The following is a 23,895-nucleotide window of genomic DNA, read 5'->3' as shown; positions in this document are numbered from 1 at the left end:
CCTTGGCTCATATTTAATGTACAAAGTTAAACAAGGAATCCGTTATGTTCTTAGGGAAGACGCTAAAGCAGTTGTGTTATATGCGAGATTTAAGGTGAAGAAATTCTTGAGGAAACACGTCTTCAGCGACGCCTTTATGCAGATGGAGTATCGATGTGGTGTAAAAACGAAATCCAAAACTTAAACAGTTTATATTAATTTATTGCATATCAGTTTATTTTCATACGTAACTTAGATCTGTGCCCCTAGCTTTTATTAAGAGATAATCTATATAAATAAAAAATAATTGCTTTCCGTTAGTCTTGCTAAAACTTGAGAACAGCTGAACCGATTTGGCTAATTTTAGTCTTGAATTATTTGTGGAATTTCAGAAAAGGTTTAAAAGGTAGATAAATAAGAAAATGTTCGGAATTTAATAAAAATTTAAATTTTGTTTTTCGTTTGATGTGTCCCCCCCTATCAGACGGATTCCTTTTGTTTGTGTTAACTTTATTTTATACAAAAGTTTAGGTCTTTTATTTATCGATTGAGGTACTACGAAGTCCTTAAGGAAGACCCCGCTAAGGGTCAGCTAGTTAGAATATAAATGAGACATTAAGAATCCTAAAAGTTGAATACGGCTTACCTATGTTTAAGGATAAGTCACACTACCCGGTCACAGTCCTCGTCGAACCCGTCGCTGGCGATGAAAGGCTCGACGAGTGAATTAACCCATAGACACAACCCACTGAGTTTCTCGCCGGATCTTCTCAGTGGGTCGTGTTTCCGATCCGGTGGTAGATTCAGCGAAGCACTGCTCTTGCCTGAGCCAGTGTTAGTAACGCTTCGGTTTGACCCCCGTGACCTCTCAAGGCTATCAGCCTAGGTAGGAAAAAAAAATGTCACACTTAGAGCTGACATTAGCACAGACTGCGACACCCACGCGGCTACGGCTTAGATAACTACCGCGGACTGACTTACGCATATACGCTAATAAAATAATCATCAAATTCGAAATAAATGTGAATTCAATCTCTGTCTATGGAGCGGTACAGTACAATAATAACGGCGGAACCATTAGACTGAGAGATCGTAATACGTTAACATAATTCAAAAGCCTTATCTAACTTAATAAGATATTCGTAAACACAAAACATTTGAAGAGAGCATCTTGAGAAACCCCCATTTTCATTACAAATAATTTTCCGTATTTTCCCTTTGCTAATGAGTCAAAGAAATTCATAAATGCTTTTCACGCTTGATGAACAAGTTAATTCTGTATCACGTTATGAATTTGACGTGTATTCTAACATTTTGGGAGGCTAGGTGCTTAAGCTGTGCTTGCTGCGGGAAAATTAAATATTAATCCATATTAATATCATAAATGCGAAAGACTTTGTTTGTTTCTTTCGTTTTCAGGGCTTGAATTGTCAACTAACCATCATGATGTTTTATATACATATGTAGTTTCATGTCTGTATGTCCGGATATGCAGAGAAAAGGATATAAGCTACCTTTCAGAAAAAAGTACCATTCCCGAGCAGTTATTTTTTTTTTATGATTTAACGCAACTAAATCTTCGGGTAAAAGGTAATTTAATTTTAAAGACATTAGGTTCCAAATACCTACTGCTTTCGTTATCTATTGGAGATGTTAAAAGAGCACATTTATTAAATGTTTATATATTTGACGTACACCCTGAACATGACGTTAGAGATATTAAATAAAGGAAAGAGTATCCAAACAAAAGTAAATGAGCTGTGAGCTCGTCCGCACATCTTCAGAGTTTCGCTCAGGGTCCGTCAAAGGGTGTTTATACTAGTGAATGCATACTTTCTATTGACATCCATTTTGCTATAGATTAATGTTGTTAACGGTGTCGGTGCCCACTCTAATTCATTTGATTATTGTAGCTAGATTGTCTAGTACAAGCTAATAAGAAATACTTTTTATAATAAGAAATATTTTTACTGGTGGTAGGACCTCTTGTGAGTCCACGCGGGTAGGTACCACCGCCCCGCCTATTTCAGCCGTGAAGCAGTAATGCGTTTCGGTTTGAAGGGTGGGGCAGCCGTTGTAACTATACTAAAACCTTAGAACTTATATCTCAAGGTGCGTGGCGCATTTGCGTTGTAGATGTCTATGGGCTCCAGTAACACTTAACACCAGGCTGTGAGTTCGTCCACTCATCTAAGCAATAAAAAATAATAATAAGAAATAGGTACACTTACCATTTTCCCAAACACCACAGTCCCACTTTCCTAGTTGCTTTGTGTGTTGTTGAGTGAGTGCCAGACATCAAAGCAGTGCGGGACTTGTAGCTGACAAAACGCTTAATACATCACACGTTACGTGTCTTGAGAGACACATACGTTATGGCCAGACAAGACGACGCAGCGTGTGAAAAGTTTTTTGTTTTCACATGACTTTACAAATTTGTAGTTTTTGAGTTTTTAAACCGCTCTTATTAGCTTCAGACGTATGTATGTTAGTATGTAACGGAATCTTTGAACATGATTTTGACCCCCTTCAAAGCTTCGGATTAACTCGAAATTTTGGTATACTTATTAAGGACCGATGATAATTCAATATAAAAAAAAATTTAAAAAATTGAAATTAAACTAAAAAATGAAAAATAAATAATAGTTTAAAAAAACTAACAAAATACGATTTTATAGAAATTCCAACTCAAAAATAGAAAATAAAGTTTAATAAATTTGAATTAAAAATAGTGTAAGAAAAATGATTTTATTGTAAAAAAAGGTATTCGTTGGGCTATCAATGTATTGTGCGTTGCGCTTTTAGATACATACACATTTGCCGAAGTTCATAATCCACGTGGGTAATTTACATCTTTAAACTTTTTCGTAACTAATACCAGACTATCGGTACGAATACATATTTTTATTGTGATACTTTATGAAAATAGCTTAATTTACGAATTCTCAACTACAAATTCAAGCTTTAAGCTTATCTCATTTGAATTCAAATATCAAACGTTGAGAAAATAATAAGTTACGTAGAGAAATGCACTGCGTTGCATTAATTAAATATTGGGAAACTAGCTGACCCGGCAGACTTCGTAGTGCCTCAATCGATAAATAAAAGAACGATGGGGGACACATCAAAAGAAAAACAAAATTGTTATTTTTATTTAATTCCGAGCATTTTCATATTTGTCTACCTTTTAAATCTTCTCTGGACTTCCACAAATAATTCAAGACCAAAATTAGCCAAATCGGTCCAGCCGTTTTCGAGTTTTAGCGAGACTAACGAACAGCAATTCATTTTTATATATAGAGATAGATAAGCTGAACACATTTTCCGATTCTTTCAGACATTCGTTCATTGACCCTTAAGTGGGACCCCTCTCATCCAAATAACCTCAAAAAGAACCAACCTAGTAACCGGGTTAGTTTATTGCCATTCGGTTGCAGTTGGCTTCCGTGGCCGTCGTATTTCACCCGGAGGCGCGCCGGCGTGCCGGGGACCGAGCCAAACCACACGCTCTGATCTACGTAATAGCGGTAATGAAGCTATGTTGTGCGAAAATACGTGTTTTGTATCTATTTTATGTATCTATGTCCCGGTCATCGTTCTCGTCAAACCTGACGCTTGCGATGAATGGCTTGGCGATTAATTAACCCACATCCCACTGAGTTTCTCGCCGGATCTTCTCAGCGAGTTGCGCTTCCGATCTGGTGGTAGATTCTGCATTAGATTAGCACTGCTCTTCCTAGGGTTAGTGTTAGCAACGTCGTCAGGTTTGAGCCTCGTGAGCTCACCTACTTTTTGGGTTACGCTGACATAGCCTCTCAAGGCTATCAGGTAGAACGGAAAAAAATGTATCTACGCTAAAAGAATCTAATCTCAGCCTCATCTCAATATCTGGTGGTTTTGTTCTTCGGTGTGGCCTGAAATAGCATTGCCCCATCTCTTCCCGTTCCATGTCGTGAGAGGCGACAAAGGAAATTGATCAATTCTGACAGCATTTAAAATCACGTAGGCTGTAAGCTCATTTACTCATCTATGTGCCTACTGAAAATAAATTAAAAAGAAACATCATCTCAAACAAACATTCAAGTTACTCAAGAATAAAATGTACTCTTAAGAACACATCCATACAATTGAAATTGTATTATCTCAACGAAGCATGTAAAGCAATTTGTGTTCATAATGAGTTGACTAACTCTCTTTGTGAACATCAGATGTCTTCGGGGATAAGTGCTCGGAAGTAATTACGTATGGGGCCGCGAAAGAAAATCCTGGTCTCTTCGGGGGCTCCACAAAGTAAAGGATTGAAAAAGAAGGTAATTTTGGGTTGGCTCACATAAATGTGTGCGACGCTAATACATTACAATCTCCGTGTATACACATCTGAATGAAAGTATGTGCTTAGGTAACTCCAAGTCATCCGTTTATTCCATTATTCGCTTCGTTTTTGCATAATGATATATTTGTTCGAACATCAAAGCAAAACCTTCTGGACCGAATTTGATTTAATTTGAAAACTTTACGCGCTTAATGGTTTGTGATGATAATACATATATAAATCTTTGGGGAGATATATACGACAAAGGGAAGATCTTCCACCGAGCGGTGACATTGCTCGGTAGACCGACGGTCCGAATGTTGTTGTTCGGAACTTGTATATATGCGCTTTATCTTGAAAATGTCGTAAGCGAGATTCAGGCATCTGTCAATTATCTTGCGTTGTATGATGGCTACCTGCCACATCACTCCCCTCCGAGACTGGAGGTCGTGTCATTTTTTAGTTAGCGTTGTCCGTGCTGAGATTAGCTTGCAAGGGCCAGTGCTGCTCGAAGCCTGCGGTGAGTCGAGGCTGAGCTTGAATGCTGCGTGCGTGTCGCCAGTGCTGCTCGAAGTTTGCAGTGAGTCGAAACTGAGCTGAATGCTGCGTGATTGTCGCCAGTGCTGCTCGAAGTCTGCGGTGAGTCGAGACTGAGCTTGAATGTTGCGTGATTGTCGCCAGTGCTGCTCGAAGTCTGCGGTGAGTCGAGACTGAGCTTGAATGTTGCGTGCGTGTCGTGCGTAGTCCATGTGATGCAGAGCTGCCACGCCGGAGATGTGTGACCCCAAGCGTTGATGATCCGGTCGTGGGCTGCGATGAACTGTAGCGGCGTGATGAGGCAGTGAAGTTGCGTGCCGTAGGACCAGGAAGCGCGGTGAGTCGGCTGCGATGGTCCTGTTGAGGCTGCGGTGCTGGCTTGCTGTGGGACGACTGTCAATGACGTTTTATTTGCGAGAATGCGGGGATTGTGGTAGCCGAAATTCTTGATGCGCTGATGATGAATCAGAAGGTTGCGTGTTCACATCTCGTCGCAGGTCACCAGTTTGGGGAGTTTACGACGAAAGGAAGATCTTCCACCGAGCGGATGATATTTGCTCGGTAGACCGCCGGTCCGAATGTTGTTGTTCGGAACTTGTATATATGCGCTTTATCTTGAAAATGTCGTAAGCGAGATTCAGGCATCTGTCAATTATCTTGCGTTGTATGATGGCTACCTGCCACAAATCTGTTACTTATTTCTATTTATCGCTACAGTAAAATAATGTATTTCATGTATGCAGTATACATATTTTTTTTATTGCTTTTTAAGCGGTAGGCAGCGGCTTGGCTCTGCCCCTGGCATTGCTGACGTCCATGAGCGACGGTAACCACTCACCATCAGGTGGGCCGTATGCTCGTCTGACTATACGGCAATAAAAAAAAAGAAGATGGATGGACGAGCTCACAGCCCACCTAGTGTTATGTGGTTACTGGAGCCCATAGACATCTACAACGTAAATGCGCCACCCACCTTGAGATATAAGTTCTAAGGTCTCAGTATAGTTACAACGGCTGCCCCACCCTTCAAACCGAAACGCATTACTGCTTCACGGCAGAAATAGATAGGGTGGTGGTACCTACCCGTGCGGACTCACAAGAGGTCCTACCACCAATAATTACTCAAATTATAATTTTGCGGATTTGGTTTTTATTACACGATGCTATTCCTTCACCGTGAAAGTCGATCGTGAACAGTTGTTGAGTACATATTTCATTAAAAAAATTGGTACCCGCCTGAGATTCGAACACCGGTGCATCGCTCAACACGAATGCACCGGACGTCAAATCAAATCAAATCAAATCAAATCAAAAAAGTTTTATTCAACATAAATGAAAGTACATACTTGTTGAACGTCAAAAGAATTACCGCCAATTCACAAGAATTAGCCTCCGTCCTGAGAAGAATTGGCAAGAAACTCAGCGGGCATATTTTTTTTTTTTTTTTTTAAATATTAGATTTTTATTTTTATTTTAAATATTATTATTTTTTTAAATATTCATATTACAATAAGTAATTATAACATAACAATTTTACAATATTGAAATTCCCGGAGCGAGCAACTCATTCCCACTTTGTGCAATCTTCTAGATAATCATTGACTTTATAGTAAGCTTTATTGCACAGATGTTCTTTAATAGTTTTCTTAAACCTATGTATATGTAGGTTCTGAACATCTTGTGGGATTTTGTTGTACAGGCGCACAGACAAACATCCGAATGAATTTCGTATCTTATGTAACCTACTCATCGGCACAACAAGCTTGTGTTTGTTCCTAGTATTTTTATTATGTATGTCCGACATCTTAGGAAACTCCTCAATATGTTTACGAACATACATCAAATTTTCAAAGATGTACTGGGATGGCATAGTGAGAACTTTAATTTCTTTAAATTTTTCCCTCAGGGATTCCCTTGAGTGCATGTTATAAATAGCACGTATAGCTCTTTTCTGCAGAATAAATATCATTTCTACATCGGCCGCATTGCCCCATAGCAAAATGCCATAGGAAATGACACTGTGGAAGTAACTAAAGTAAACTAAACGAGCCGTGTCCGCATTTGTTAACATTCTAATTTTTTTTACTGCGTATGCTGCAGAGCTAAGCTTACTCGCCAATTTATGAATATGAGGTCCCCACTGCAGTTTGGAGTCCACTGTTATACCAAGAAATACGGTTGACTCAACAAGCTCCAATGATTCCTCAGAAACAATTACATTACTATCTACTTGTCTCACATTTAAAGATGATTTAATACATTTTAAAGTAAATTTAATACATTTCGTTTTCTTACTATTCAATAATAGGTTATTGATACGGAACCAATGAACCACGCACGAAATCGCATCATTCACTTCGTCATAGACTTGTAATTGTCGTTTAATTTTAAATAATAAAGATGTATCATCTGCGAATAATACGACCTCGTGTCGGGACTCAATAAAACTAGGCAAATCGTTTATATATATTAGAAATAAAAAAGGACCCAAAATGGAACCCTGAGGTACACCCATTTTCAACGTGGTGCCTGAAGATCTATCTCCTTTCACATCTACTGTTTGTATCCTTCCTGATAAATAGGAAGTAATAAGTTCCAATGCACCATCCCTAATACCATAGTGATGTAGTTTCCTCACCAATGTTTCATGTTCAACACAGTCAAATGCTTTGGATAAGTCACAGAAAATTCCAAGACAATCATGCGATTCCTCCCAAGATTGAAATATATTTTTGATTAGATAAGCACCTGCATCAGTTGTAGAGCGACCCCTTGTAAACCCGAATTGTTTATTATGAAGCAGGTTATTTGAATTGAAATGTTCTAAAAGTTGTGTCAAAATAATTTTTTCAAAGATTTTACTCAACGTAGGGAGTACTGAAATAGGTCTATAGTTAGAGGGGTCATCAGTACTACCAGATTTAAAAAGAGGAATCACTTTACTATGTTTCATTAAGTCAGGAAATACACCACACTTAATACAATCATTAAAAATACTAACAAGATGAGAAGCAATAATGTCTATTACAGACTTCAAAACCTTTACTGATATTCCCCACAAGTCAGCTGTATTTTTTACATTAAGGCTATTAAAACTTTTTATTATATTGTTTGAATTAATTTTCTTAAATTTAAAAATTTCATTGCATTTCTTGACATGGTTATGCAATAATATTTCAGCTGCTGTGGGGGATGAATTTAGAGATGTGGTAGTTGAAACTGGAATGTCAGAGAAAAACTTTTCAAAAGCATTAGCCACATCTTCATGACTAGTTACCAATTTATCGTCTATTTTTAACGAGAATTCTTGATGGCTATTTCTGACTTTTCCACTTTCTCTACCAATGATGTTCCAAGTCATCTTTATCTTGTCAGGGGCATTTTTGATTAAATCACTTAAATGTAAAGATTTTGCCGCTAAACAAACTTTTCTAAATAGTTTGGAATAGTTCCTGACATATTGATGAAATGTTTCATCATTATTATAAGCTTTTTCAGAGTACAGATCATACAATTTTTTTCTACTTTTGTACACTCCGGTGGTGGCCCACTCGCTGAACACCGTTTTGTTTTTTAATGTTACAGTTTTAGGAATAAATACATCAGTAAAGACCATATTAATTCTCTCAAACATATTCTGGTATGATAAATTTGGGTTTTTGTTATAAATAATTTCTGAATGTTCTTGCTTAATATTATTTCTAAACTTCTCAATTCGTTTTTTATTAATAGGAACAATCACAAGAGTATTTTTATCTTTAGAATTCATAATAGATTCAAAAGACACAAATTGTCCACTATGGTCTGATGTTAATTGATTAATAATTTTTTTGTTAATCGGTGTTACATTTGTAAATATGTTATCTAAACATGTTGCCGATGTGGTCGTTGTCCTAGTAGGCTCTAGAAATAAGTTTGGGAGGTTATATGACTTTAACAATGTTCTGAATCTAATAGTGGTATTTGTGTTTTCTAAAAGATTGATATTATAATCACCACATACAAAAATTTGTTTATTAGAGACAGAAAGCTTTAGCAATACATTTTCCAAAATATTTTCAAAAGAATCATATAACGCATCAGGAGGTCTGTACACACTTACAACAATGAATCGCTCAAGCTCTACACAGGCCATTTCAATAATCCGTTCCACAGAGAGGCTCACAATGTCTCTACGTTCCTTACATTTATAATCTTTATTAACAATGATCAGTGAGCCACCTCGTATAGCATTCTCTCTGCAGAAGGAACTCACAACCTGGTGATTTTTAAAATTACAATTTAATTCATATTTTTTAAGCCAATGTTCAGTTACACATAGAACATTGACTTTATTAAAATCTAGGAACAAATCAATTTCAAGTTCTTTACCCATCAAACCTTGTAAGTTCTGATGCACCAGGTTGATCACAGTTGTTTTCAAGGAAACATTATTGGTTGATGGGTTGTGTCCAAATAAATCATGTTTACTGCAAGAGGTAAACTCTGTTGTCTTAGGATTTAATTTAAATTACTTGGAACGGATTCCAAATTAATAAATGTCATATTTTTTTCCTGCTCAAAAGAAGCAGTAGGTTGATTAGCCAAATTCATGGCTAGATAAATATGTAAAAAATAATGTAGCGAGTTTGCTACTTGTCTAAAATTGTAGCTACCTAAATAGTATTTGTTAGGTTTTGTCATAATCGTCTTATCCTTTAGGCCACGACGACTTCAATACATAACATATATGTTCTATAACCTGCCTATTTCAGCCGTGAAGCAGTAATGCGTTGCGGTTTGAAGGGTGGGGCAACCGTTCGAACTATACTGAGACCTTAGAACTCATATCTTCTATTCATCTCTATCTTATTCTCTATCTATGCAATAAAATCAGGTGGGCCGAGAGTTTGTCCATCCATCTAAGCAATAAAAAAATAAAAAAAGATAATGTGTGATGTCGTGGGACACCGGACAGGATATAAAAATATTAATTTTAAGTTCTATTCGAGGTATAAAGAAAGTAAAACTGGAGGTTTCGCAACAACCCACGGTCATTCGGTAGCGTGCGAACTTATTGTGGTACACTTCATTCACGGTTGTTTGCATAAGAGTTAGTGCATTGCGCAAACGAACGCTCTGAGTTGATGGTCAATGAATGATAAAAAATAATATGTTATTGTTTGTACGTTATTACAAAGTTAGGTCGTACACTGTTTGCATTACTAATAAAAATCTTACGTTACGGACGTATTTTGCCGGGTAGGGTACCACTCCGCATCGTCCCATAAGGAACTTCGTTCCAAAAACTTTTATAAGACTCCAAAAAATTTATTGATTAAGCTGAAATTGTGATACGCGTTCTTTTTTGTTGCAGACTAAACTACAAGCTATGCGGTCGCTCGCCGTGGTGGTGGCATGCTTGCAACATCGCCCTGCACGCCACGTGTTGCATGCTGGTTGCTCGCGCGGGCGCTGTCGTGGCAAAGTTGCAACGTCCGTTCGCAGCACTAGCGGCCTTGCTGTTCGCTGTCCATCCTGTGCACACTGAAGCAGTGAGTGACATATGAAATTTATAAGACAAGTTATTTTGATGGTCAAAAATTATATTAATATTACCTACGTTAGACAGTAGAGCCATCAACCCACTAGATTTTATGTGGTTATTAACTGCAGCGTTGTTGATATCCCGACGCTTTTTTTTTTTCACTACCTATGCTGATAGCCTTGAGAGGCTATTTCAGCGTAACCTTAACTAGTAGGTGAGCTCACGGGGCTCAAACAGGAGTTTTTTTTTTTTTATATTGCTCACAGCCCACCTGATGTTAAGTGGTTACTGGAGCCCATAGACATCTACAACGTAAATGCGCCACCCACCTCGAGATATATGTTCTAAGGTCTCAGTATAGTTACAACGGCTACCCCACCCTTCGAACCGAAACGCATTACTGCTTCACGGCGGAAATAGGCGGGGTGGTGGTACCTACCCGTGCGGACTCCCAAGAGGTCCTACCACCAGTGATTACGCAAATTATAATTTTGCGGGTTTGATTTTTACTACACGATGTTATTCCTTCACCGTGGAAGTTCAATCGTGAACATTTGTTGAGTACGTATTTCATTAGAAAAATTGGTACCCGCCTGCGGGATTCGAACACCGGTGCATCGCTTCATACAAATGCACCGGACGTCTTATCCTTTAGGCCACGACGACTTCAAAATGAGTAATTCAAAGTGATGCTAACACTGACCCTGGTAAGAGCAGTGCTTCGCAGAATCTACCACCGGACGGAAACGCGACCCGTTGAGACGATCCAGTGAGAAACTCAGTGGGCTGTGTCTGTGGGTTCACATATGAATAAGACACGTTATTGTGATGAGCAAAAACGATATTAATATCATTACGCGCGTTAGGCAGTAAGGCCATCAACCCATTCGATTATATGTGGTTATTAGCTGCAGCGTTGTTGGTATCCTGATGCCAAGGGTTGCTACTAGTAATTGCAGAGCGGTATTAATACGCTTTTATTAGCTTCAGACGTATGTATGTTAGTATGCAACGCAATCTTTGAACATGATTTTGACCCCCTTCATAACGTCGGATTAGCTCAAAATTTGGTATACTTATTAAAGACCGATAACAATTAAATATAAAAAATAAAAATAAAATTGAAATTCAACTAAAAAATGAAAATTAAAGAATAGTTTAAAGAAACTAACAAAATACGCTTTTATAGAAAATCCAACTAAAAAATAGAAAATAAATTTTAATAAATTTGAATTAAAAATAGTGTAAGAAAAAATGATTTTATTAAATAAGTATATAATATAAATAAAAAAAGCGTGGGGTGCATGGTATCAGTAGTTATAAATATTTTATGAACAGATAATTATGAGTAGAAGGGTTCTTTTGATAATATCCTGAAAAGCAGAAATTTATTTTAAATTTTTTAGTTGAATTTTCTATAAAAGCGTATTTTGTTAGTTTTTTTAAACAATTTTTTTTTAAATCTTTTTTGATAGCACTCGAGCAGAATCGTAAGGAGTTATTTCCAAAGCCATTCAGATTAGAGTATCCTTTGCGCCAGAAGTAGGTAGATGTGTAAGCTTGTGGTGGTGTGTGCGGGCCGCATAATACGCCATTCCATCACATTTACCGAGTAATCTTATAACTCTCAATTTTCACGGAAAGTTGGAGCTATAAACCAACTAACGACCCTTAAAATGTAGATTTCACGACCCCACGACACGTGTTGACCTCGGATTTCATTCATAATGCTGCAATATTTCCTTGTGACGTTACTTAGGGCTCAGCAACGTTCCGAATGAATTATTCAATACGAGTCGGGTTGTGCGCTGCTATAAATACTGTTTCGTTTCCACAGGTAGGTATGTACTTAGGGGATTGTAGGCAATCTAAGGGAAGAATATAACCCATGTATTGCAAAATGAGCTCTCGTATAGATATTGTAAATAATTACTTCTGTGCTATTTAGGTTTGAAAGTGACTCTACATCTCAAATTCATTTTTATTCGTCTATACGAAGTTGAAGAAATACTATCACCATAGATCAACAGATATTAGGCCGCTACCAAACTTTATGGACAGCACAACGTATGGCTCCCACTTTGAGCCAAGCAAAATCTATCTATATATATATAAAAATGAATTGCTATTCGTTAGTCTCGCTAAACCTCGACAACGGCTGGACCGATTTGGATAATTTTGGTCATGAATTATGTGTGGAAGTCCAGAGAAGGTTTAAAAGGTAGATAAATATGAAAATGCTCGGAATTAAATAAAAATTACAATTTTGTTTTTCCTTTGATGTGTCCCCCGTCGGACGGATTCCTTTTGTTTGTTTTAAGGTTATTTTATGCAAAAGTTTAGGTCTTTTATTTATCGATTGAGGCACTACGAAGTCTGCCGGGTCAGCTAGTTTTTAAATATATAATAGTGATCAAATATGTAAAGGCTGTACCTATTTAAAACCAGACGCAAAAAGACTTAGTTTGTATAAACGGGCATGTTTTACCGGTCAGTGCAGACGCGCAGGATACGCCACAATGAACACTAACGCAATAAAATAAATGTCGCTTATATTAAGTCAGCGTGAATTTAATTAATTATGCTCAATAAAGGAAATGCTATATTGGTGGCGGCATTCACTTTGTGATATTTATAAGCTCCGCTAACCGCTGAACATCAGATCAGAGAGCTCGTTCAATGATTTTGATATTCCATGATAATAATATTATAATAGAATAAGGCTTCAACTGCTAGCGTTCCGAGATGATGCATCGATGATATGCGTCTCTTTTGGCAATTTAACACCAGCCCTTTGGCTCATATGCCTACTTAAGACAGAAATACTCATAAATTTTAAGTAAGAAAGCGCTCATCGTGAATAAGTGTGTGACATTTATGAGGCCGACACACAAACTCATGATCTCTCTGAAATCACAGTGTAATTTTATAAAAAGCGCTATACGTACTGTCGTTCGTTTGCTCTTTTAAAATAATCAAATTTCTTTAAAGCGTCTCGTATAGTACCCGAGTACGTCCCAAAAGTCCCAGAAGACATTTTCCTTTGATTTCGACATTGTATTACCTGGAGTGTCTATCTCGAGGATTAATGTGTAGAACGTGATATATGAGAATGCAGTGTGTGGAACAATTTTATATTACGTCACGATCGTAGAGCTTACGTAGATGGCTACGATATTAGCTACGGCGTAGCTTATATGAATATCGTTAAATTTATATTCTAGTGTTCTAATAATTGAGACTGGATTAGATGTGTAAATGGTTTTTTTTTATTGCTTAGATGGGTAGATGAGCTCACTGCCCACCTGGTGTTAAGTGATTACTGGAGCCCATAGACACCTACAACGTAAACGCGCTACCCACCATGAGATATAAGTTCTAAGGTCTCAGTATAGTTACAACGGCTGCCCTGCCCTACAAACCGAAACGCATTACTGCTTCCCGGCAGAAATAGGCAGGTTGGTGGTACCTACCCCTGCGGACTCACAAAAGGTTCTACCACCAGATAAATAAACTACTAAACAGTAAATAAACTACTCACTAATATATCATACTAGCCTTATAGGCCAAAATACATTGTCCGAAATGAGAACCAGTATTGATTTAGGCATAGTAAAAGCACATTTTCATAGAAGTTTCATAATATTTGTCCATACTTCAAACCATATCCAATAAATGACGCACTAATAAATAAACAAACGGTCGAATATAAATTTGTTTTAGTTGAACTTACTTGAAGGTTCAATACAAATTTCTTTTCTGTGATTTATTTTAGAATTTTGCATGCGAGTAATTTAAGATTTTATTATATGTTAAAATGTTTTAAAGCACAATAAAGTCTTAGCTGTAGTTAAACAGTTGGCATAATATGATAAGTGAACATTCATCTAATACAGTACATCATTGTAAAAAGCTCAAACACACTGAAAGCTCTCGTAAAAGCAAACAAGCGACGATAACATTTCGCTGTCGTAACAAAAATATTCATACAGATGTCGCGGGTCGTGAACTCTGTGGAGCTTGCAACACGACGACGATTTCCTACGCCGTTTTATTGCGCTTGATACTTTATTTATGGGAATATGTTTAACGTAGTGATGGGAAGAATGTCGTAGTCTTTCTTGAAAACATTGAAAATATTTTCCTTTCCGAAAATCCTCGGACTCACTGAACACGTGTATGTAATAAGCTCCACTATTTCAGTTCAATAAAATATATAATATAATATAAACCAATATTTAAAAACTGAAATAGTTTATATAATAATAATAATATTTTATTCAAGCCTCTTAAAATACAAATACGTACACGAATTCTTAACATTAGTATAATAACATTTTTATGAGGTATACAATAACAATATTCCCTGACTTTTATGCTAGGAAAACCTGTGTTACAAAAGTCAGTGGTTCAGTGCTAGGTCCCCAGGTAAAGTAAGTTAATTGTCACAGAGTAAGATTAAATGAACTTTATGTTGTAGAGTAAATACTCTACTAATCTAATCTAGTTACAATTAAAAAATAAGAACTCGTCTAACGAACGCATAGAGTCCCACTTCACCTTGTCCAAATGCTATAACTAACTCTCATAGTCGAGGTATTACCAATATTTTGTTGATCTGCTTTAAGCCGCCACCAAATCTTTTATCAACAATCTCTTTGAATATCATTGTGAAAATAAAAAACCCAATAATTTTCTCACATCTAAAAGCTATTTTCTTAGAAATTGAACTATCTCGTTTCCAAAATGTACTGTAGTTATTTAGTTACAGCTTTATCGGGGTTAATTAAGATTAATTATCTTCAAAACCTTTACAGCGTTAGCTTTCTATAATAGAAAATGTGTTTAGGGTTCTTAATTAATCTTTCAAATTTAATTTATACTAGCGGAGAATTCTTGTTGTAGCATAACGAAGTTGTAATGTCTGAATTAAAAAGCATTTCAACATTAATGAATTAATTAGTTTTTAGATCATTTAAAAAAACTTATCTTTTATGCTCTTCACTTTAGATTTCTTTACTATTTATCAGTTATATTTAGATTATCGCTTTTAAATTTATTCACTCGACTTAAAAAGTGGAAAAGAGCTTTGTGAGATTGCGTACTTTTGTGTTTGCAAAGACTTTATAATACAATCCAAGACGACTAAATGGGCATACGCGTGAATAGGACATAATACAAACTCTATACGGATGAAATTTTAAATTCAGTGTAATCTCTCCAAGTTAGTCGGTATTTTCAATGTGGTTACACAAGCAAACATTTTAACCTTAGAAAGGTTTTGAGTTCGTGTGCACTTTATTATAAAATTATCGGACTCAGTGAGTTAAGAGTCCGACTCGACTCTCTACATGGCTCGAGTCTAAAGTAAAGTTTTTACAGCGTTCCTAAGTACATTACGAACAATATTCACACGAATATTCTTAGAGCGAGCAAACTGTAATTTTAGTGAATTGTTTAGGTATTTCACGAGAAGTGCTGCCAAATATTCTGTCGGTGTGTATTCTCAGTCTGTTTCAGCATAAGTTAATATCATTGTTGTAAGTTTAATATAAAAATTGTTGATCAGACTTTTTTAACATGTATGATGTGAACAGATTTTGATTAGAATAGTGTAAGCGATTAGTTCCTTGACACTACAATATGGGTGGACGAGCTCACAGCCCGCCTGGTGTTAAGTGGTAACTGAAGCCCATAGACATCTACAACGTAAATGCGCCACCCACCTTGAGATATAAGTTCTTAGGTCTCAAGTATAGTTACAACGGCTGTCCCACCCTTCAAACCGAAACGCATTATTGCTTCACGGCAGAAATAGGCAGGGCGGTGGTGCGAACTCACAAGAGGTCCTACCACACTAGTAACTGTGCTCACAAAATACCTCACTATCAATATTTGCCAAATTACAATTTTTCGTAGGTTATATTTTTCTTGCATGATGTCATTCTGTCGTTATATGTGCAGTTAGTAAATATGAGTCACATTTTGACTAAAAAATTCTTGCTAGAGTATTGTACACTAAAGAGATAAACACATCGATAAGTATACCCCAGTGTCTTATCCGATTCGCCAGTCTTCGAGGTTCGGTCATTAGTTCGAAGATCTTCACTTTTGTAGTGGTAAGAAATACGGTGGTCCTCAGTTTAAAAAGCTACTTCACTACAATGACAAAAAGCTAATATCGAAATCATAAGAAAGAAGCTTATGTTCTCTTTCCTAAGATCTGCATAGTCAAATTCTTACGATATATTCTAAATACCCCAATCTAAATTCCTGAAAGTCACGACTTTTATTATACTTTCTACTCAACTAAAAATAATTGAATCATAAAACTATGAAAAACAAATTCAACCCCAAGCTTTATGTGTTCAATAAAAATATTTTATTATATTTTTTCGTAACGTAAGCGAATCTATAAATGTATTTTATTGTGTTACAGGCCGGCGTGCGTGTGACGTTGCCAAAAATATGGCAACACACGAGGCAATATATCTCTTTGAACGCACATGTTGGCTCGTAACTTAGAGAAACTTTTATTGGGTAGAGTTCAATTAACCTTTTTCACATTTGATCTAATTATACTAGTAGTAAACATAAAACATGCTTTGATAAAAAAATTATGCATTGACGCTGCGAGACAAAAAATATGAGATTCAAAAGTATTATGATTCTTCAAAACCTTATCATCAGAAATTATATTAAAGTGAACTAAATTAGTCCGTTAAAATATTAATACCACAAACATTTCTAGATTAATAGACAGATTCCCCTATTATTCATTAAAAATGGTTAGATGACGAAACGTATTGCTTAGGTATTATTTTGCCATCACAGCCCCATATTATGTCGTGTGATGAAGGATATTAGTGCATTTCCACATCCATACTGCATTCAATATTAATAATATATATGGCGCGTCCATCGCTATTTTCTCACAAAAGTGGTATTAGTTTTGGTTTGGTAAAAAACCACTATAAAGTGAAAAATCACAGACACTTTTTTGGCCTGGATTGATTCAAACCCCATCTTTTATTTAATAGCGATAGAGAATGGGAATAGTTTTCGTGGGTACGAATGAGTAAGGTGTTATTCGTTCGTCATTTCAATATTGAGTCATTATAATATGTACCAAAACTAATCATGTCTTTTTTGGTATTCAGATTAAGCAATCAATACACCCTAGTCCAGATCAAATAGGCATCGAATTCTGCCCATATACGTACTTCAATGAACAAAGAGAGAGACTCGCCACTAAAATGTTAAATGTTAGAACAGCCCTCAAGTGTAACCCGTACGTTTTGTCAGAAAATAGCTCGAGGTAATTGAAATGTAAATGTCTCTCACTCAGCGAGTCTTTGTACTTAAACAGGTGCTTTTTCTGTGAGTATACATTGCTGCGTTTAACGTTTCTCTTTATATTTTGTATTTAAAGAAATAATCTAAGGTATTTATTTCCCTAAGGTATTTTATTTAAGCAAATGTTTGCGAAATTCATTTTCACTGTCACATTATTGTACCGAAATAAAACCTATCTCTATGTTTATACATAGTATTTTAGATGTTAAAATATTTAATCAAAATGTATGTTGTAGTTTTTACGTGATGCTCGAAGAAACTTACAACAAAAGAAAAATCGGTGGATTTTGGTCAGACAGACAAAGCAAATATTTGTAGTATTGTAGGGCTTTTTTTATTCCAATAAGATTAATTGTGGTTTTACTTAGACTTAGATGTTACAGTTGACATAGAAAAAACAACGTTACAGCTTATTCTCGAATAGTATATGTATATATAAGTATAATATGTATATGAAAACTTTCACACCCCCAAAACGATGGAGCAGTCTCAAAATTGTTGACTCCAACATATTTTTAATACAAAGATATTTCCAATGCCCAAGAAAACTTGTTGAATTGTTTGAAGAAAATTAAAAATTGTGCTGTGCTAAGTACGTACATATTAAAAAAATATCGACCATAAAAAACCAACTACCAACTAACGTTGACACTTTAGCTTGAGAAATTGGTGCAAATACTTTATCTTAAGAAAAAGAGCAGCTAATGTTTTATTTACAAATTAATACGAGTGTGTTCGTCGTTTTAGCATTTTAATACTTATGGGGCAGGGCTTAAAGCTTATTTTAGTAAGCAGATGTTGTTCTCCCGCAGCAATAAATCTGTGTTCAGAGCGTTCCTTCGCGTCTCGTACATCTTTTAGATTTTAAAGCACTTAGTCTTGACGCTTTGTCTGAAGGATATCTTAGACCTTAGACGAATCACATATAGAAAACGAGGAAGTTTAATAATTTACATTTTTTGGACAAGTGCATTTTGATGTTTGAATCCGTCGGATCAATATGGTTATTTTTGTATTTTGTAAAGTATGTGCACTATCCCCTTGAGATTTTTTAAGATTTCATTTGTTACGTTAATATTGTCATCAAAATAATCTTACTGCTGTAGTAGGTGATCCTTATGAGTGACGACAGCTAATCCCAATTAGGCGGACATTACGTTCGCCTGCTTTCAAAATAAATACCATTAATGCGTTAGAAATTTCGTGCTGTTAAGATATTTTTGATATATTATCTTTTGCTTGCAATATATTTTGCCAAAAAACTACCACCCGTGATCACTGATTAACTCTTGCCTAAATTCAAGTTTCATTCTAAAGATAACTACAGCTTATACCAAGATAGCATAAGATAGAAGAGTTTTAATTAAGGCGTTGGCAAACGGAGCTAATTTTACGGCACATCTGCTGCCTTCTATCCAACGCCTCCATCCGACGAATGCAAATTAAACATGTGAGTGGTATTGCCAAGTCATTGTTATTAGAACCAACATTCTACCACATGTATATTATGTTAGAATTTAAAAGTAATACGCTAAAACGAAAGGCAAAGGCTTTTAATCGGTAGATTTTCTGGCGACTCCTTTATCACAGTTATTCGATCATTCTGTAGTTCAATTTTGAGTCTGATAGATATTTTATTTAATACGTACATACGGAATTTGTAATAAATTGTGGCATTCTACTGCAATTGCGTCATATGTTTAACAAGCACTTGATCACCAGACTAGAAGTGAGCTCGGATACAGATGGATATGCCAACAAAAGAGATAGCGCACATGGATATGCCGATAAAAAATAAATGTGTGGTGTTGTGGGACACCGGATAGGAACGAAGTTGCTTATTATAAAAATATTAATTTTAAGTTCTATTCGAGGTAAAAAGAAAATAAAACTGGAGGTTTCGCAACAACCCACGGTCATTCGGTAACGTGCGAACTTATTGTGGTACACTTCATTCACGGTTGTTTGCATAAGAGTTAATATTGTATTGCGCAAACCAACGCTCTAAGATCGTGGTCAATGAATGATAAGAAAATATGTTATTTTTTGTACGTTATTACAAAGTTAAGTCGTACACTGTGTGCATTACTAATTTGTACGTTATTACAAAGTTAAATCGTACACTGTGTGCATTACTAATAAAAATCTTACGTTACGGACGTTTTCTCTCGGTTAGGGTACCCCTCTGCATCGTCCCATAAGGAACTTCGTTCCAAAAAGTTAAGATAAATATTATATGTGCAAGCTCTATCAGCCTATTAATATTTCTGTGCTCAGGTATGTTTATGGTAAAGACTTATTACAATAAGTGCCTAAAAGTTACAAATGCGGAATAATATCTTATTTTTCAACCAGGAAACGATCATACCCAAGTTTTTTATATTATTCGTCAGCTGAAAGCTATCGCTCGACGTGGGCCTGCCTAATGTTTGCAAAAACGACCAGTCCTCGCGTATCCAGTGGATTACTATAAATACTAGCTCTTATTATAATGGAAGTCTCCTGAACCAGAATCAGATATAATTACAACAAGTTAAATCCTGTTTTCTGGAAATAATCTTTATTTACACAGGAACATCAAAGGACTAATTTCGATAAATTAGTTTCCGCTCGGGGTTCCACGTTCGAATCGTTTGAGTACTCAGAACGCGAGCACACATCTACTTCACTATGTTATTACACACAAATCGACCGATCCGTCGGGGCCACTCAACAAGCTGCATTCCAAATATAATCGAAACTCTTGAGCTCATGTATCAAAGAACGCAGTAGAATTCATGCCTTTACTTGTGCTAGAGCATATTAGCCATATCGATAATTTCTGTCAAGTCATATGTTCTAGATTCCGGGGTGGGATAGCCACTATACAATTCTGGGTAGACTTCGGTTACTTGTTTACAATTAAGTCTATGAGCTAGAGGAACTGCTGGTGAAACGTAAAAGCTGTTAAATGTGATAAAAATGGAAAATTTTGACGACGAGCTGAGCAAGGCTTATTTATCTTTTTAAGAGGTTTTTATTTCGGCTCTGCAATCTGAAGTAATTTGTAATTCTTCGATCGTGTTTTTCCCTGCAGTATGTGCATACATATTATAATGTATTGTATTTAAGGTTTTATTTCACCAATAGTATTAAAGACTCTTATGTATATTATATTTCTACTATGTTTTCTTTTATTAAAGATTACCTACCTACCTACAGTTGTATCTCTCTCTTTCTGTCATTATCACTCTTCATTGCTATGTTTTTTTTCGTCGCCTCGTTAGCAGCTTTCTAATCGGTTAAAATCATATTACCTCGACGTGATAATTGGTTTTTGTAACCACTGTCAGTTTTAGGTTATATAATTGGCTGTTTTTGAGCACTAGGAACTATCTAATATCAACTCAGTAATCACACCTCATTTTAGGTCAAAAAACCTAATCAAATTATGAACCCTTTGGACAAGAGCCGCAATCAAAACTGCCGGTTCACTAGCGGAACGTAAATGATTTCTGTTACAGTCAATGAACATTCGCTCGCTTGTTTAATGGCCCGGCTCAAAGGATCTCAGTTCTCCAGTTAAAAACTTATCTGAATTAATTATCTATTACAGCGGTAGTGCTCAGTGAGCCAACATAATTGATTATATCTAGAAATACTAAATGTTCTTATATCAATACACATAAACCAATGAAAATGAAGCAATCGTATGAATTATTCATATATCAAATCATAACAACGTTGTGTGCTCACATTCCCAATATTTAATATATAATTTAGAGTACATCGAGGCGTATATACTCACAAACCACCTATTGCAAACAGTTAGTGCAACCCAGTGGCTAAGTAAGTGCTTCGTGCTTTACCTTCCGCTTGGAATAAGTGCCGCAGCGGTAGCAATCCCCGTGAGCTCGTAGCTTGTTAGGTACCTATCTTGAAAGGTCGCCCGGTCCGATTCGATTTCATTTAGATTCCTCTTTGAGACCTCGTCAAAGGGTGCTTTTGCTGATAGACGAACATACTGAGACAGAACATGAATATATGACGCAATCATTACTTAAGTTAATGTAATGATTTAAACCTGCCTCCCTAAATAGCACGCCTGTGTAGATTGAATTTTCTTCGATTTTTTTTTCACTACCTTATTTCCAAAATATCTAATACTTCACAGTATTCGTGGTCACGGGTGACCAGGTGTTGTCGGTCGATTTGTTTTCTGACTACCGTCTATTTTTCTATAAAAGTGTTTCTTATTTTAAAAATATAAAATAACAGAACGTCATTTAAATTATTATGATAGCTGTGTGTGACGTATCATAAATATACCAAAAGCTGCAGCATATATTTTACTAATACAATACAAAATGACATGTGAAAATGAAGATACAATTTTTAATAATAACGATAATATAATATTAGTAACTTTTAATATGATAATAAAAACGTTAAAAACTATAAATGGATTTTAAATCATGCCTACGTATATGTATAATAATATCTTATGTCTGTATTTCTCGCTTAAAGTGGCACAGTGTTCACAATTTATTAATCCATCCCTCATCAGGCACGTAAGTTTCTTGAAACACCATTTCGGCATTAAACAAGGCAGTGCGCAGATTTACGACGTATAAAAACGGAAGATTGCGAATAAAATATTTAAAATATCTTCCTCTTCGGAGAGCTTGTAACTTCGACTGAATTATTCAAAATTCGAGAACTCGCTTACGTGTCGGTAATTACGTGCCAAAACTTCGTTCTGTAAAGAAAAGAATAAACATAACATGGATTTTACAATTTAACATGTTTTATAGTTTAACATTTTTACTCGTCAAACGTCAAAAGTCAAGCTTATGTATCAGCCTCTCAGGATATTAACCAGTAGAGGGGACTCTTTGGCGGGAACGCTAGGAGTGAAGTTGTGTGATTTGTTTTATTTTGTCTATTTAGTGTTTCTTCAGGTTTAAATGTGTAATAACGGTGGTTTATTATTTGTTCAATATCTGTGAAAGTGCACAGATGTGGGAAAATGAAATAAAGCTGGACGTAGCTTCTCAGGATCCTCCAAAAAGTCTACTGAAAAAATCTCAGTAAATGACCACCATTTTACTGAGATTATATTTCATCCCATATCATTTCATTTAATTTGATCCCAGTTGATTAATGTCTAAAATTAATCATCTTCATTTCATTTAATTTCACTCCATATTATCATTTTTCATAAAAATAAGAATATAAATTAAAATAAGACATGACTTGAAGGTCTTAGTTACCAGGACATAAAATCCCTTAAAAGTTCTCTCGGCGGCATTGCGACAGATTTTCAATAAAAACAGGATGGTTCTATAATTATATAACAAGCACTTCTTCGAGATTGAACCCATAACACTCAATGACACGCTCATTACAGATTTGTATCCCAAGGCGTTTGTTTTTGTGAGGCGAAAAAGCTACTTTTTTCACTTGATTTTCATACTTCGAGAAGCTTTCAAAGGGTTTTTGCATGTTGAAAGACTGTCTATTACTAAACAACGCCTTTGAGCTTCCGCACCAAACTTTTTAAGCTATAACAAAAAATATTCTTGTCTACCTAATCCTGATTTGATTTTAATGTAACCTTTCTACTTTTTTATATTAAATTTATTGGGAAGTGATCAAAAGACATTTAAATTTACTTTGCTTGTGAACTGTGATTATTTACTCAGAACACCTACAAACAATAACCCAGTGGCGTAGTGGTGAGTGGCCCTGGATACTGAGTTACAGGTTCCGAGTTCGTATCCCATTTGAAGTATTTTATTAAGAGGATTTGTTTTTAGAAGTCTGAGTTCTTACTTGTTCTTTTTTATTGCGTTGATCGCCGATCACCCGGTTGAAACTCAGGGCATTTCTATTACTATAATAAAGATACGCAATAATAGGGACTGGAAAATATACTTACCTATGAATACCAGAGTCAAAAAAGCGAAACTACTTATTATAACTAACGCCACCTGTCAATACTAGTCGTTATATGATAACTATATTACGATCTTGCTAGATGGCGTTGTGCTATTTTAGAATTTCAATAAACTTCATATTGAGAACTTTTTTACTCAATCCGTATCATGGTTTTATTCTACAGAGGTTATACAACTTAAGGAATTCATACACTTCTAAATTCTTTATTTTTATTCCATAGTTGGGAGGATGAGACGTGGTGATG

At 35.9% G+C, this 23,895-nt stretch overlaps 1 protein-coding gene and 1 long non-coding RNA gene across 2 annotated transcripts in view; one reads left to right on the top strand and one right to left on the bottom strand.

The window, feature by feature from the left end:
• Positions 1–23,895, bottom strand: part of LOC149501623 (uncharacterized) — a 188,587-nt gene that overhangs the window by 45,450 nt on the left and 119,242 nt on the right. The window lies entirely within an intron of this gene.
• LOC114249998 (protein O-mannosyl-transferase TMTC1) overlaps positions 1–23,895 on the top strand; it is a 195,743-nt gene that overhangs the window by 107,872 nt on the left and 63,976 nt on the right. The window contains exon 3 of the mRNA XM_089732426.1: positions 10,185–10,362. Within this exon, the coding sequence (XP_089588552.1) occupies positions 10,185–10,362 (178 nt within the window). The remainder of the gene's footprint in view (positions 1–10,184; positions 10,363–23,895) is intronic.

The sequence above is a fragment of the Bombyx mandarina genome, chromosome 13 (assembly GCF_030267445.1).
Source record: "Bombyx mandarina strain Sakado chromosome 13, ASM3026744v2".
In the NCBI taxonomy this organism is placed as follows: Eukaryota; Metazoa; Arthropoda; class Insecta; order Lepidoptera; family Bombycidae; genus Bombyx; species Bombyx mandarina.
The sequence above is the reverse complement of the archived record's forward strand: the minus strand, read 5'-3'. Positions and strand labels throughout refer to the sequence as shown.